General features: G+C 47.0%; 1 protein-coding gene and 1 long non-coding RNA gene across 2 annotated transcripts in view; one reads left to right on the forward strand and one right to left on the reverse strand.

Annotated features, from left to right (window-relative positions):
• Window positions 1-966: 966 nt before the first annotated feature.
• On the reverse strand, window positions 967-8,235 carry LOC125758484 (uncharacterized). Its single transcript, XR_007416120.1, has 3 exons — window positions 8,022-8,235; window positions 7,852-7,932; window positions 967-1,080 (listed from the first exon to the last, which is right to left on the reverse strand). It is a non-coding gene; the product is annotated as an uncharacterized LOC125758484 (long non-coding RNA).
• Window positions 8,236-8,591: 356 nt separating this feature from the next.
• Window positions 8,592-17,034, forward strand: part of LOC119394483 (centaurin-gamma-1A) — a 294,264-nt gene continuing 285,821 nt past the window's right edge. Inside the window, exon 1 of the mRNA XM_037661788.2 lies at window positions 8,592-8,936. Within this exon, the coding sequence (XP_037517716.1) occupies window positions 8,768-8,936 (169 nt within the window). The 5' untranslated portion in view covers window positions 8,592-8,767. The remainder of the gene's footprint in view (window positions 8,937-17,034) is intronic.

Raw genomic sequence — 17,034 nt, forward strand, 5'->3', positions numbered from 1 at the left:
CTTCGCGCAGTCAAAAACCGAAACCGAAAGCTAAGGTCCCTCCATAATTTATTTATTGAGGGACTTTACCGAAAGCTATCCTTGAGCGCCTCCCGTCATTTACGGCCGCCGACCCACTCACTTCAATGAAAAGAAATCGAGAGAACTTTGCTCCACGGGAGATATGGGGATTTTTGCTGTACTTTGCTCCACGGGAGATATGGGGTTTTTGCTGTATTTTAAAACACTTATGCGCCATTTGGCTAAAATAAAGGTGTCGAATAGTGGTTTCTGCATCGAATTCTTTCAATCAGCAGCAATATTTACCCTTGAAGAAGACAAGACTGCTTGTCGAAACGCTGACACCAGCGACACTCCGTGTCCAAGAATTTTTCACCTTTTCAAGCCTCCATCTTCCCCTGAACTTCTGCCGTTTTTGGATTATCATACTGGCAGGGTTTTGCAGCGCGCAAACATAGGAAAAAAGGACAGAGTAAACAGAAAGAGTTCTCAATTTTCTGGCTAGAGAAGCTCCAGAAATTGATCCGATGCCATATTATGCAGACTTCCCTTTAGTTATCACTTTTGATAGAAATTATGTTGAGGCATAAAGAAAGACATTGTGCCACCGGGGTGTAACAGGCTAACAGTGAACAGCTAAAACTTTTGATTGTGAAATGCTGGCATGGTACAACGCTTTGACTAGGGTGTCACTGGAGCCAACATTTCGACAAGACTTGTCTCAAAGTTGCAGCCACGAAGACGACAAGTACGCTTGTCAAAACAGCTCCAGCATCACCCCGTGAACAAGAATTTTTCATATCAGCAAAATCGGTGTTCTTTTGTCCAAACAATTAGTTAATGCTGTTTATTCCGACATGGCACTCGCTTAATCCATTGCGCTCCAGACAACATAAGCATTTTAAGTCGACTCATTTTCATTAGTAATGTTGCATGGAATGCGTTATACTGCGCTTCCAAAAGTAAATGCAAAATTTCAACAAATGTTGTTGATCATAACCTTTATTGTAGCAATTTCAACCATTATCCTGGCCACTTGGCATAGGAAGAGCAATGGAATTGATGACTTTGTCCAAAAACCTGCACGCAAAAGGCACAATAAGTACAAGGTGTCTCCATCGAGCAGGCATGTATCACCATTCACCATAACAAAAATCGGAAGGCTGACTTGGCAAACGCACAAGCACAGCAGCAATACTTTGTCGTTTGGTCAAAAGACAACAGACGATGCAGCACAGGGTGACAGAGGTTTAGGGAAAAATTCAGCCTAGTTGGCAACATACTAAGAATTTTCTGCACATAAGCAACACGAGGAGAAAAATAGAGAGACACAACACATGCGCTAACTTTAAACAAAATCGTTTATTGCACATGAGGCAAACATTTATACAGTGTTGGTGCCCTCACACTGCACCAAGAAGCCATGCACAGAGATTTGTATTTTTCCGCTTCATTTTTACAAGACGTACGTAACACTAATCAACTAACGAACTATTGCACAATCAAGAAAGCAGATTCTTTATCCGACAAGGACAGGGACAGAGTGCTAACACGATTGGTACCCAATTTTTGCAATTCCTGCAGCTAATAGTATTATAAATCTCGTTAGTTCAGCTCTGTTGGTTGACAAAACCTTTGTGTTCTGCAAGAAAGGTTCACACATTACAATGCTATCTTAACCCATCATTCATGCAGCTGCTTGTTTGCCCAGCATACTGCTTACTGCAGAAAAGAGGTATCAGATAAGCAACAGCTTGTCTACATTCCGCAAACCACATCCTATATCGTTTTCTTACAAACAGTTTTCTTCCGTGCTTGACTGCAAATTCTGCAAATTGATTTCAGCTTTCATAGAGCTGGAAAACTATTTGCACATTTGTATGTGACACATACCTTTATGTAATGCTAAATTTTGTGCAAGTATGGCACATCAGCTATTCTTTTCTGAGCGACATCACTGTTGGGACAGCCAACTAGAGCAATGGAGCGGTACTTCCTAATTTAAGCCTTTTACGACTTACACTTCTGTTTGTGCGACGCGTTGTGTGTGAACCTTTCCCATGTGCTGTGTGTCCTGTTGAGTTGTTACGCTATCCAACTACAGTTATGGAAAGGATGGAATCACGTGCTAATGTACAAGTGGTTTTTCAGCTCCATGCAAGCTGAAATCGATTTGCAGAATTAGTAGTTAAGCACCAAAGAAGACAATTTCTTGCACAAAACGGCATAGGACATGCCGAGAAGCTGTCGTTTATCAGATACCTCTTTCATGTGGTAAGTGGTATGTCAGGAAATGGGCCACTGCATGAATGATAGGTTAAGAGAGCACTGTAATCTTGTGAACAAATGCAACGATGGATGGCTGGCGTCACAGTGTAGGGCATGAGAGTATGAAGCTTTCTTTCAGGACACAAAGGTTTCATCAGCTAATAGAGTTGAACTAACGAGACTGATGATAGAAGCTGCAAAAATTGTAAAAGTGGGTACCAATTGTGTTAGCACTCCGCAACTATCCTTCTCGAATAAAGAATTGACTGTATTGATTGTGTATTAGTTCGCGAAGTGATTATAGTGTGCCATATATTTTGTCAAAATAAAACAGAAAACGACATACCTCTCTGCATGGCATCTTGGTGAAGTGCTAGGGCACCACTACTGTGTCTATTAGTGCCTTGTGTGCAATAAACTATTTCGTTGAAAGTTAGTGCAGACGTCCCTCCCTTTTCATCCTTGTGTTGCTTATGTGCTAAAGATTCTTACCAAGTGAGTTGAGGTTACTTATGAGTACAGACAGGAAAAAAGATATGTTAAAGGAGTACTGACATGAATTTTAAAAATTTTCGGATTGATGCTCTAAATAAAAATACTGGTGTCGAAAAACCTAAAACGAGTATTGTGGTGCCTGGGAATGCATCGTATATATTTTATTTATCGCTACCTTAAAAAGACACTTTTGGTTTTGATATCGAGGGGGCGGCTTCTCGGTGATGTTTCATAGCAGTGTGATGTCACGGGGATACACAAACTTGCGACATACTAGCGGCAAATCCATCATCTGCCCGTGGTGCACAAAAACAACGATAAGTTATGGCAAATTCCACTGGTCGAGCCAGAGCAAGTTTTCTTGCTCTGCGTTCGATAATCTGCGTTCCACTGGTCGATCGGAGCAAGTTCGCGTTTTCCACTGGCAGATTCGGAGCAACCCACTCCGCGACGGAGCGTTCCGAGTTGCTCCGTCTTGCAGAGGTGGATTTCGCCAGAACTCCGGCAACGCGGTGACGTCATTTCCGGTACAGTCGGGCAGCTCGGTTGTCTTCAGCATGTTTAAGGCGGGGTCTGATCACCCTGTGCACTTGTTTACATTCCTAAAATGGTGCTGTGTGACTCTGCTGGGCGAGCTTCTCGTTTGCTTCTTGCTCTGAGCGATAGCGAGAGCACGAGTCCTGACAGTAGTAGCAGCATCGATTACGACGAACCGTCGTAAGCTCTACGAAATGATGTTTAAAGAAATGTTCCCTGACCCACTGTGCGCACGCCCGAAGATTATCGGCTACATCGAAGAAGAGATTTCCATGCGCTCGCCCATATTTGTCAGCGCAACACGAGAAAATGGCACGCCTGCTCTAAGCCACTGCGGGGTCGAAATGCGCGCTTTGCAGCGGTGACCCATGGAAACACACAGAGCGGAAGCAGAAATAGTTCCCGGAGCCAATTTGCGTGACGTATGCATGAACAACTTCCGGAGCGACCTCACGCAGTGCATTCACGTGTTCCACTGGCAGATTTGGCTTGGTGCAATCAGAGTGCTCGCTCCAGGATTTCGGCGGCCGCTCCGGATCTCCCAGTGGAATCGCCATTAATTGTCGTCCAGTGACCCTGACAGTGATTTCTACGATATAGGCTGCATGCAGGATGCAGAACTTGCAAACTCGGGGGAACTGTCTTGACTCGTCAGGATAATGTCCATTGCACTGTGGCTGGCTTGCAGATGCTCAGCGACGAAAACTTCAAAGTCAAATTAAAATATTTGATACGTGTTCTCTGACTCTGGTGTGTGGAAATCGTTGACACTGCATACCAAGGAAGCCAAAAATGTCCCTTTTGCGATGTCTCAAAATCGTGTCAGTACTCCTTTAAAATTAAAGCAATTTCAACCACAAAATACACGTAAGCGCAGCAGCGAAACATTGGTAAACAGCACTAAACTTGTAACAGCCAAAAGCAGGTGCAACTGAACAGTTGATGTTGTCCCACACAGTGCAATCAAATTTAGGTGTTTTATGGAATCCCGGGTAGGCAAAATCAACGAGTTCCTCCACAACAGTATGTCTCACAATTGTGACCTGGTTATGAAATTACCAGAATGCTAATTTCGTCCTGCATGCAAAACGCACAATGAAGTCAGTCAAACATATGCATGCAGCAGCTTATCCTATGTTTCAGAAATTACGACAAATCGGAACATTTTCCAAGCATGTTTTTGACACTTTCTGCGATGCCGCAATGGTTATTTATACCACCTGCACAAATCCTTATAAGTGAAACACAAGGTGTCTTTAGAAACGTTCACGCATCCGAGGGCAAGCTTGTGAAGTATTTGCGCGTTTTCAAAACCTTTAGTACCGATAAAGTGCCATCTGCATTATACGTTTCGTAGCAAGCCTACTTTTGTAGCTGCCGAGCCATTTGTTCAAGAAAGTCTACATCGTTATCAGTGCCACGGTGCAGTTAATAGGTCCCCAACTGCTGCAAGTTCATAGGTAGAAGGGTACGGCACAACAGCAGGCGTTTCTTGTGTGAGGCGGTACCGGACATAATACACCTATCAGGGGCGTAGCCAGGGGGGGGGGGGGTTCCACCCCCCCCCCCCCCGAAATTTTTCAATTTTGCTTGCGTATACAGGCACACACACATACAAACACACGCACGAACATGCATAAAGTATGGTTGAACCCCCCCCCCCCCCCCCCCGAAAAAAATTTCTGGCTACGCCCCTGACACCTATGCTATTTAAAACTCAGCATGGCTTAGTTGGTTACTTGTTTTGTACTGAGCGCACTACGACAGTATGTACTTACAAATGCACATTATCATTTTCATAACCACTGCTGTGTTTGTTAGAGCAAGCTTACTCTCTCTTTGCACTTTGAAAGCTCGACACCTTGGCAGACATCGCTTGGTGTTTAGTCAATGAACTTTTTTCCAGACATGCAGCACTGCACTTTCCCCTGATGTTGGACTTTGGCAAGAGGATGCGCCAGCCAGCAAATGTCCACTGGAATGTGAATGCACCATGCAGAATTTGCACATTTTCTCCAAACTTGTTGACTATCTTCTGTCCTGATCGGTTGGGACATGTTAGTGTGCACACCGTTGAACCTTCGGCAAACATTTCACAAGGATTTAATTGGCTTCAGCCCGTGGCAGGAGCACCAGAAAGATGGTAGACAAGTCTGCTATCTGAAAGGCTATGCCTTACCACCCTGCAACTGCCAAATTATGCATAGCACACAAACTCGGTGCACCGATTCCAGACAAGGTAATGAGCAGCCTTTCCCTATACAAATAAACTAGTTAACAACATGAAAAGTAATACCGAAGGATTCCAACAAAAATATGCAGATCTTATGCGAATTCTTTTTTTTTTCGAACGTCGATGAATTTGCATGGAGGTAAAGCATCACCTTCGAGATTGGAGTCCAGGAACTCACTTTCCAGTTTTTTTCTTCCTTCAGAAACTAGGCAACTAACAACGCCAAATGCTACTTTGAAAGATGGTGACGATAATACTGAAACTTTCTGCAGTATTTGAGCACATATGGATCTGCGGTATGTACAAAATCTATCTCATACAGAAACGTACCCATCCCTACAACATGCTTTCAATAACAAACAACGGAAGAAACTGTTGATGTACTTGATGTCTTGAGCCTCTAATTCATGATAGAATATCGCATGCAATGGAAGAATTTAGGAAGCTTGTACATTAACTGCTGACCTAAAACAGCCAGAAAATATTCCGGTATGTCGGTGTTTGTCATAAGAGCCATGCTAATACATGGCAATAACAGATTGTAATGAAACTGGCATGCTTTCATCCGGGCTCTTTGGCTCGCTCTCGCTAGTAATCTTAGCACTGTTAACGATTACAAGAATCTAAAAAGGAAATTTCCTTTTCCTGGAGGGCTACTGAAGACTGAAAGACACAGTTATGCCCTGCCTTCTGTATTTTGCGGGCCTCGAAGATTTCGCGTGTCAACTGGTCGTGGTGGCGGAAAAGAATCCTCATTCTAGAAAATTCTGTGGTGTACCCGCAATGTTGGCAGTGCATTGCCAAGTGCGTAGAGCAAACATTACCTCTCAAGGAATTTTGATGCTCCCTCAGTTGCGAGTTTACACGTCGCCCCGATTGCCCAATGTAAACACTTCCACACGTGAAGGGTATGCTGTACACAATGCCAATGGCACAAAAACATTCGTGTGCTTAATGGAATATGAATCCTTCACCACTGGGCCTTTTTCCGCACTGCTGTGCAGATATCACCAACTTTATTCTTGGCTGCGAACACCACTTCAATGCCATGACGTCGTCATGAGTTTCTTGCCTTGTAAGAGCATGCGCAGTAAGAGTATATTATGATGTTTCTTCAAAAAACTTTTCAGTTGAAAGTCAGCACTCGTGTCGTGTCTACTCGTCCTTGGTCTCTGTTATTTCGCACTGTTTTGCCTCTACCAGCTATGAATTGTTACCAACTCGCCCAATTTTCAATCATACTAACCTGTAAACCTTCAGCCTAGATTTCTTTTACTTTGAGCGGTAGTCCTGCCCACGGTTTTTGAACCACGAGAGCCCTATTGTATGTGTTAGCCTCCTGTAAAGCTTCGAACAACGGCTTGAAAATAAAATTTTGAATCACAGCGCAAGTTGTCCTCATTCAAGCCAGACCGATGCAAAAGCTGTGTCCCCTTGAACTTCATGTCTGGCTTCCTGGCAGAGCAGTGGCTGTGCCCATTAAGCTAATGGGAAAAAGCCCATGAGCAGTGAAGTGGGGACACTACGGCTCATTAGTTTTATTAAAGGGAGTGTCTAGCGTTACGTCTAGACGTAACGGTACGAGCCGTTGCAGTTACGTCTGGACGTAAGAATAACGAGTCTTAAAAGTTACGTCCAGCGTGGAAATACAAATACAGCCCGTTAGACCTACCGAATCGATTGGCCTCAGTGGCGCAGCGGCTAGCGTATCGTGCTCGGAACTGCGAGGACGTTGGTTCGAACCTCGCTGCTGGTGCTTTTTTTTTTTTCCTTTTTTTGTCTCGTCTCAGGTGTTGCTGAAGTCTGTTGCCAGAGAAGCGCGACGCGGCTGTTGGGTTACGTACACCTCCGCCTGCCCCGAAGGGGCAGGCTGCGCGGGCTAAACAGCGCGTGGCCGCGACAGCGGCCAGTAGCGCGTGACCGTGACCCTGCCAACCGGCCATTGTCCGCACTCGCGAAGCGAGGGCGAAGCCACGATTAGGTTGCCGCGCCCGAAGGGCGCAGAGGGCCTTCACTGAGCAACAGGAAAATAATGTACTCACGTTTGTGGAACGTGAGTACATTGAGCAGGGAAAAGCTAGGGACTAAAGTCCCTAGATTTTCCCTGCTCTTCAACAGGGAAAAATCTAGGGACTTTAGTCTGGACGTAACGATAGCGGTGATTACAGTTACGTCTGGACGTAACCCTAGCAACAGCCTTTATTAAATGCTTTTTGTTTAACGTTGGCAGATCAATTTTTGTGCACTGATTAGTACACCACTTCTGACATATTTCGCAATGGTCAAACGAATAATATGCACGCACAAAGTTTACTTACATACAGCTCTACAGATCCAACTTTCTCCATGGGCTCGGATCCAACGACAAAGCGTTACGACTGCACTCGCAACATGGGCACCTGCGCAAATAAAAGCTTTTTTTTGCACACTAATGTACAAGCGAAGACCTAGCTTATTGCATTCGTTCTCATAAACGTGTGTCACAAACCTTTTACTAGTTCAACTCTAGGGCAAGAAAGTAACTACAAGCGGTATTCAACCGTTTCCATACAATAGCGTGAGACGGAAGCTATAAGTTTCTGTCGCACAAATTGAACGGTGTTCCCAGGCTACAAGAAGATACAAAAACTGTCACGATGAAAATAGTTCTAAGTGAGATGCGTACTGCGTGGAGAAATTTCATCGTCGCGCGTAGAAAACATCGCAGAACAAGGAATGCAAGAACTTACCTTGACGTGAGTTGACACCGGCGCGAAGCGCTTTTAGGGACAAGTGGAGCTAGGGGCGTTCTCCTCCTCAGTACCTAGGCCAGCGGCCGTCTTCAGGGAGAAAAAGTGCCCAGAAGCGCGTTTCAGGCGCTATCGGATGGCGGCGCGGCGGTCGCTCCCTGTAGTGGCCACGAAAACAAAATGTCGCATCGCAGGTGGCGCTACTAGCGCTGAAGGCCCTCAAGCGGCGCATACTCGCGTTCTGTCGAACAGCGAAGATAGTGTCGCTACTATGCGCCGTTCGTGCGTTCTCGCGTCGCGTCTGTCTGCGTCCGTGTGCTTGCAGCGCGCCCGCTTCTGCCGCCTTCACGGGACTGCTGTGGTGCCGCTAGCTGCCGGTGTGTGTGTGTCTCAGCAGCCGTGCTTCGTTGAGAAGATGGTGCCAGAACTTCAGTGCATGTAGCGTGTGCGGTCAGGGGGTGCTGCGATGGAATGTTTCGTTGTGGCCTTATGATCAGCGCAAGCGATGAACAACCGAACGCAGCCGTACTACAACAACTCTCTGGCCATTCGGCAGGAGATCCAGCGCTTCGAAAGCGTCCACCCGAGCATCTACGCCATCTACGACCTTCTGGAAGTCATTCCGGATCCGTTGCTGGCTCAACAGATCCGCGAGCACGTCGTCTGCATCGAAGGTGAGTGGTGCGCGTTTGGCGGCGAGCAGACGAGCTACCGCGAGCGAGGCCTAGAGCCGTCTCGGGCGCCGCGACCAAAAAGGGCTTCTTCGACGGAATGCTCGGCCCCCGCCGCTGGGCTCCTCGACGATTTTCGTTTTCGCCTCTCTCCGACTACCCACCAGACGCGCTGATGACTATACGTCGCCAAAACACCAGGATGCCAGGTCTGCCCGCACAGCACCTCGTCGTAGCCCGTACGAGGAACTGTCACTTATTGAACCACTATCAATGAGCTTTGCAAATTCTATCGAATATAGTTTTTGAACCAGGAGGTCGTGTTTGGAACACACTGCCGCGCATCGGACAGTGTAGGCACGGCCCGAGCAATACGATCTTTAGCGACTGCAGTTGCTTCGTTGTTGTGCGCGACGTTGTGATTTTTCCCGTGGTGTGTAGCGCGTACGCAGTACCGCAACATGCCTGCAGCCTCTGTTTGGGCAAACAGAAAACAAAGTATTCGGCCTGAATGGGCTTTGCAGCGCGACGCCGTGTTGCCGGAAAGAAAAGCGTTTTGCCAACTGCACAGAAGACATGCGCGCGGGACCCCTCCCCCTTGGTCCATGCTGGCCGGAGATTATTTTCGTCGGGTTTGTTTGGCGCGGGAGGGCTTCGGCGATTTTCTTTTGATGCCTCCTCGGGAGATTCCTTGCGTCGAAGAACCGGTTTCCTTGGCCTGGCCACGGATCAGCTGTAATCTGTGTTGTGTGTTCGTAGTAGGCTGGCAAATACCGAGGGGGCGTAGGGAACGTATGGCATGCCGGTGTTTATGTCCGACGGTGCGCGGTCGTCTGATGCGTTTCTTATCTGGGTCGACTGTGCCTTCTGTGTTCTAATGATACACTGCGGTCGCACTTCGAGGGAACACGCTGCATGCCCTCTCAGTTCGATGTAACAATTCACTTGCTCTTTCACATTAGCGAGTTTTAGTATAGCGGGAAACGCTTACGTTAGCGTTAGCGTGCGTCTCAACGCTAACGCTAAAACAGAACGCGCTGCGTGCCAACTGGTGGTCTTTTAGTAGAGCGGAAGGCATTCCCGCTAACGCTAATGCAAGCACATACGGCGCCATCTAGACATAAAAACACTAAATGCACTGTAGAATCCACAAAAGCGCCACCAAGTCGAGCTGATCCAAAGTCACGACTGTTGCGTCTCCATGTCGCGTTTGCAGAAGTGTTGAGTTCTGACACACTGGTTTCTGTCGACATGCCGCGTTCGAGAATTCTTCAACACCCCTATTACTTGGCCTTTTAAAGCTGGGACGCATCACGCGTCACATTCATGCACTGCCGCGAAAGGCATGAAGGGAAACGACGCCTGACATGTATGTGCTTCACTTGTGGCCGTATCTTGGAAAGAGGCGACTAAAGACAGCGTCGCCATCTCTGCGCTGCTACAGAAAACATGAGCGAACCTTGCAAACAAATCTTGCTAAGCCTTCTGCAGCGCAAATCCACTTTGTATCTCAAAAACGGAGCTATTTTATCGGCGGTACACGGTTGGCGAAGCCTCATTACTCAAATCTAAATCAAACACGAACATTATTAGGGAATGAATAAGTTTAATAATGCAGGACGACGGCTACAAAGATTCGAAGTGGACGGCTCTCACTTCAACAGGCACCGCCATCTTGCCTTACGTACGGGATCTCTTGCGTGCGTTAGCGTTGAACGCTATATTCCAGAAATAGCGTTCGTACGTAAGAGCTCGGGCTACGTTTACGTTCTGCTCATGCGCAGTTAGGAGCACGCAACGCTAACGCTAACGCTAAACCCTTGCGTTTGCTGTTTTCCGCTATACTAAAACTCGCTATTATATGCCAGGGCACTCAGCGTACACGTATGCACACAGCTGTTCCACATGCTAACAGCACTAAAACACCGGCACAAGTGCCGTCTGTCGCTTCTTCTATTGTCGCCTGGATCAATGCATTCTTGGAATGCTCAGCCAGACACGACCACACATATCATCCGCGACAGTAATTCCCAGTTTCACAATGCATGTTACTTTACGGAGAACTGAGATCGCGATAGTCTGCACCAGTGCAGATAGCTGATTGAGGAGGGTTCAACCACCGACCCCATAATATTGAAAGTGTGTGTATACACACGTACCCACGCAAACACACATTCGGGGGAAATCGGATCACCCCTTCCCCCGAGATAAAATCCTGGCTTTGACCTTGTTTCACCGTGGTAAGCACAATTTTGGTTGTACATTTTCATCGTGTAGAAAAAGGCAGTCTGTGACTAAAGCTAGGCTTCAGGAATAAAACGTGCAAGCGCAAGAAGAGATGAATAGTTGGTGCTGTGCAGTGACCCATTGAATGATGGAGTGACGAACAGTGACCAGTTGAATTCGCGTTAAAATGTGCCGTAATTAATACTGATCGTGTTTATTCTTCTTTTTCCAGCATTTTGATATTTTCAGTCAGCTCGGTCGTTGTTGGAATGGTTCGTCCTTCACCGATATCAGTTTCATCGGCATGCGTTTTAGTACGCTAATGAATGCGAACATCTTTTGTCTAAGAAAAATAGCTGCACCGGTCACCGAAGTTCGTATCGAAGTGCGCGGGGGAGCGTCCCTTTGATAGAAATATGTGCATGTGACACGCGCATGTCGGTGCGTTTGAGTAAGCTCTATCGATTGTACTGCCTTGTATATGCGGTTCAACAATACCGGTTGCACATGTAGCATCTCTTCGGTAGACCGGTTTGTAGTTGCTTTTCAAACATTTGGGGAGTAACGCTTATGTAGTGCAGATCGCATGTTAATAAAATGTTTAAGAGAGGAAAGATGAACCTTTGGCTATATAGGGTGTTTCAAGAAATCTGACCGAAAATCCTAATAATGGAAATGCAGTAGTTTCTCTTTGTTTTAATAATTACTTTTTTATATGGTGGTAGACATCTGAACACGACTGGAGGCATCAATTACGGCAGTAATTAAAGAAATTACTTTCTCATTAGCGGAGACAGAGTCGGGTCAAATGAGAGAATTTGAGTTCTTACTGCGGAGAGCTCATTGCCGCTTTGGGGTTTTCAAAAAGTGGATGCCGTCAGTTTTAGCGGAGTGACGAAATCCGACCAATTTTGATGGAATGATAAAACCAGACCGCTTGTCTGCCGACGTATGATGAAATTCTACCGAAACGCGGTGCAGCGCTACTGGCATGCTCTTCCGAGACGTCCATTATGGACGAGCGTCGTGAAATAAACCATCGATCGACTTCGCTTCCTGGGTATGCGGGCTGTGCTTGCGATTACAGCGTGCGTGGCGTACATACGTTAACGAATGCAGAATAACTAACACCGCTCAAATCGTGGTCGTGAACAGTGACGTCATTCTGCTCATCGTCTAGTTGCGCTAACGTGCACTTTGGTTTCGGTTTTTCCGATACAGTAGCGCGAATTTCATTACTCCGCAATAATTACGAGAGGCCGTTTCTTTCTTTTTTTTTCGAAATATCAAAGCGGCAGTGGGCTCTTCGCAGGATAGACTTCAGTTCTCCCATTGGACTCGACCGCCTATCTTCACCAGTCAGGAAGTTACTTAATTTAGTTTCTTCGGTTTCTGGTGTAATTGATGTCTCTAGTAGACTAGAGCTCAGATGTCTACCGCCACAGGAAAAGTCATTATGAAGGCAGCGAGCAAATATTGGATCGCATTTATTAGTATTTTCGGACACATTTCTTGAAACATCCTGTATGTTGTTGGCGGAAAACATCCTTTGGTATTGAACAAAAGTGTGAACCTCACGAAAGAAGAAGTGACTTTGCGGGATCGGTTTTCGGGTGTTGTCTTTTTCCAGGGGCATATTGGCGCCTTATGCAGCGCGTGTTTGGGTGTATTGGTTCCTGAGAACACTAGGCCGTTTCACGTGCAATCTTGTCCCACACGTGTAAATAATAGTCGCGATTTATTCATACGCTTAACGTTGGCACTTTCGTGTCTGCAAAGGTGTACCTACAAACAGATGACGCATTATTTACATTTGCAAATAATAATTTGAAAACGCGCCATGATGTTGGTGCTGACCGTTGGGAAAAAGGAAGATCGTGCACATTTCTCGTCCGAGTGGGCCACATATCCTGCTCGTAAATACTTCGACATTCGAGGGAAGAAAAAAAAGAATCATAACTTGCTGAGCTTTGATTGATCGACTTGGCAGGTAAAATCGAACTTGGCGGGGATGCCACCGGCGCAGTAAAAAATGTCAAAGGCCTTGTAGCGATCCTTCTGTTCAGTGACGTCATCTCCCGATAAAATTAATTAAATTCTGTGGAGGTCTTACTTGCTTTGAATCGCCGTGGTGAGGACCTCGCTGAATAATTTTCACTGTAAGTTGTATTCTCGTTGTCTAAATACAGGTTTTTGTCTGCCCTCGTTCCGCGCCCTCAGTCGCCACGGCCGGGGCCGAACCCACGACCTCTCACTCGCAGAGCAACGCCATAGGCTCATTCGGTGCCGTGACGTGTTCTGTTCCCGGCGCGGCAGCTGCCCGTGGTCGTTTGACCCGTGCAACCTGCATTCTGTGCGTCGTTGTGTGCAGGCGATCATGCCGTTAATTGATATTGTGAGTCTACGTGATCCATCTGGTCGACTTGCGCGCTGGGCTGCAGATTGCAAGAGTACGACTTCACTGTATCTTGCAAGACCGGCCGGCGCCATGCCGATGCTGACTGCCTTTCAAGACTACCTCTCAAATCCACGGACTGCGAGGCAGAAAACGTCGATCGTTACCTCTCTTCCCTTGATCCTGCTTTTCTCGACGGGGACGTGTTCGAGCCTGAACATCTGAAGGATCCAAAGTTGCAGCCATACTTTTCTGCCGCTCAAGATTCTCAGGTAGCGCGTCAGTTCTGTGTTCGCCTATGGAATGCTATATAAGAAGAATTACACAGCAACTGGGCCTTTACTGTTGTTAGTGGTACCGGAAAGCCTCCGTTCCTTGATATTACGTGCCATGCATGATGACCCCACTTCCGGCCACTTGGGATCAGCGCGGACTCTGTATAGAGCTAAAGAGCGTTTTTATTGGCCACGAATGCGTCAGACTATCGAGCAGTATGTCGCTAGCTGCACGAGGTGTCAGCGCCGCAAGCGTCCCACGAAAGTTCCCGCCGGTCGCCTGCGTGCTCGCCTTTTGAGCAAGTGGGTGTTGATCTTCTAGGTCCTTTCCCACGATCCTCCCCCGGTAACCGCTGGATAGTCGGTGTGCATCGATTACCTCACTCGGTACTGCGAGACGGACGCTACCCCCTCTGCGACTGCTGCTGCCAGGGGCGTAGCCAGGGGGGGGGGTGCTTCAACCCTCCCCCCGAAAAAAATTTCTGGCTACGCCCCTGGCTGCTGCCGTCTCTTTGTTCTTGCTACATTCTGTCATTCTCCGGCACGGGCCGCCCCGAGTGATAATCAGCGACCGTAGACGCCAGTTCACTGCAGATGTTGTCAAGGAATTGCAACGCTTGTCTACTTTTCGACATTCAACACCCTGCCATCCTCAAACAAACGGACTTACCGAGCGTGCGAACCGGACGCTTACGAACATGCTTTCAATGTACGTGGCATCCAATCATAAGAACTGGGACGAGATTTTGCCGTTTATAACGTGCGCGTTCAACACAGCAAGACACGAAACGACATGCGATAGCCCATTCTTCCTTCTCTACGCGCGCCCATCTCGTTATACTTTGGACACCTCCCTTTGACCACCGCTGATAATCTATCAGTAGCTGAGGCTATCTGTCGTGCTGAGGAAGCTCGTCGACTAGCGCGACTCCGCACGCTAGCTTCCCAGACCACGTCAAAGGCCAGATACGACAGTAAGCACCTCCCTGTGAGCCATGTCCCTGGTGACTGTGTGTGGATGTGGACCCCAGTACGGAAGCGCGGTCTATGCACGAAGTTCTTGGCGCACTATGCTCGCCCATTTGTCATTATCGACCGTTTGAGTGAGGTAAACTACACGATAGCGCGCCTCACACCCAGCGGCCGACGTTCTCCAAGAACTCGAGTTACGCACGTCGCCCGGCTAAAGCCATGTACACAACGAGAGAACACCCAACTCGCCCGGCGGGCTTCGTCTGCGCGAGGAGAAGTGTAACGGCGCCTCTGGAGCGAGAAAGAGGAGTGGTAGGAGAAGTCGACGACGAGGACTTTGTTGCTGCTTCCGTAGCCTCACCCCATTCAGTGCTCTGCCGCTGAGCGTTCTCAATAAACGCCTGACTCGTAACAATATTTCGGGCCAACATGGCTGCGCACTGCATGGCTTTCTAGTATTCCGCTATTTCGGCAGACTAAAACTCGGATCAAGCGGCCCGAAGTGGACTTGTGAGTTGTTACAAATCATTCGTAATTGTACTGAGCGCAAAACACGAAGACAAGGGACACGAGAACGAAGATGCAGCGCTTACCTCCAACTGAAATTTATACTAGAAAGAGGCGCTCATATAAGCACAGAGAAAAAAATATGAAAAAAGAAAGAGAAAACGAGCAAGGCGTCCAAAAACTTGCCAGATTGGAGAGTCAGTGCCGGGGCTCCAAAGCGGCTTGCGTACGTAAGCCCTTGTTTTGGTAATTGAGAACAGCGTTAACATGCTTGGCCAATTTTAATTTCCGTAATAAGTTGAAGGGCAACGTATGTGATCTGGAAAAGCACAGGTTTGCTAGGATCACTATGAAACTCCGCCCAGACGACTGAAGCGCGGGAGTTGATCGCCTCCGCGACTAAAGAAATAATGCCGCTCATGCACTCAGCAATGTTCTCCGGGGTCACCGGCCGGCCGTCTCATGACGCCAGTATGGAGTGCACGCCTATTGGTGCAGGCCTGTGTGCTTCCGCCTTTGGGGAGGAAATGCCGCGGACTTCTAAAGTCGCATCCGACTATAGTTACGATTGTGACAACACGTTCTTGTAGTCGCCTAACCGGGTCCAGATAAGTTCAGTATTTGCCTCCCCAATACTCCGTGCAGTATGAGGGATAACAATATTACGAGCCTGAGCAAGCGCGTGAAATCATGAAGCTAATTAGGAGCAAACACTTTGAATCTGAATTTGCCAGGGTAAGTTCTTATCTATCACGACTCCGAGGTATTTAATTGAAGATGGCATGCATTGGCCGTTGTGAACTCTCAGACTGATCTATTTCTGTCTTCATGAGACTATCGTTTACAGATTTCATCCTCGAGTGGAAGGTCGCACATTTAATATGTTTATGTTAATAGTATAATATTTGATAGCCACTGGGCAGCAATTTTTTTTAATTGGATATTTGCTTTTGCTTCAAGACCGTCTGGACTATTAGCCGTTACCACACTACACGTATCGTCAGCGTACAGCATTGCGTTTACAGGCTTAAGTATGCGCGGAATGTCGTTAATACTGTGAATGCGAATAGTAAAGATTCGAGCAATGAGCTGTAGGGAATGCTATTACGCAAGTTGCTCGTAGAAGATGAGATGGCACGTAATGCCAATGCCTGTTAACTACCTTTGAGATAATCCGAAAATAGTTTGAATACGCTCCCACGGGAACCATAATGTAATAATTCGTTTTGCGGTCTATTGTAACATGGAATGTAGATGGCTTTATTTTGAGTCGCAAAAATATAAATGCGGCTGACTCATTACGACTCGGTACTGTGTTTGCACTTAGGTATGAGGATCGCAGCGGCCGTGTAGGTAGAATGATTTTGTCTTAATCCATTTTGCTGATGAAAGAACATTATATACTCTGCAATAACGTTATAAAGATGGTTAGAAGGAATTTTCTAAGAGATATTATTAATTACACTCATTGACCAGTAATTTGACGAGTCGGAGCGATCGTCGGTTTTATGTATTGGAAAGACATTAACGCTTTGGCGTTTAATATTCAAAGTTCCATCACTCGACGCGCGGTTTATACTTTCTCCTTGAACTTCTGTGTTAACACTTAAGTTACGCGCTGTAAGATTAAAAAAGTGCACCAAACTACGTTGAGAGTCCTAGCCGCGCGGGCGCCGCGAAGGTCTTGCAGACGCACAGATTTGCGACTTGGCTTGTGGTTGCTGGA

The sequence above is a fragment of the Rhipicephalus sanguineus genome, chromosome 5, assembly GCF_013339695.2.
Source record: "Rhipicephalus sanguineus isolate Rsan-2018 chromosome 5, BIME_Rsan_1.4, whole genome shotgun sequence".
In the NCBI taxonomy this organism is placed as follows: domain Eukaryota; kingdom Metazoa; phylum Arthropoda; class Arachnida; order Ixodida; family Ixodidae; genus Rhipicephalus; species Rhipicephalus sanguineus.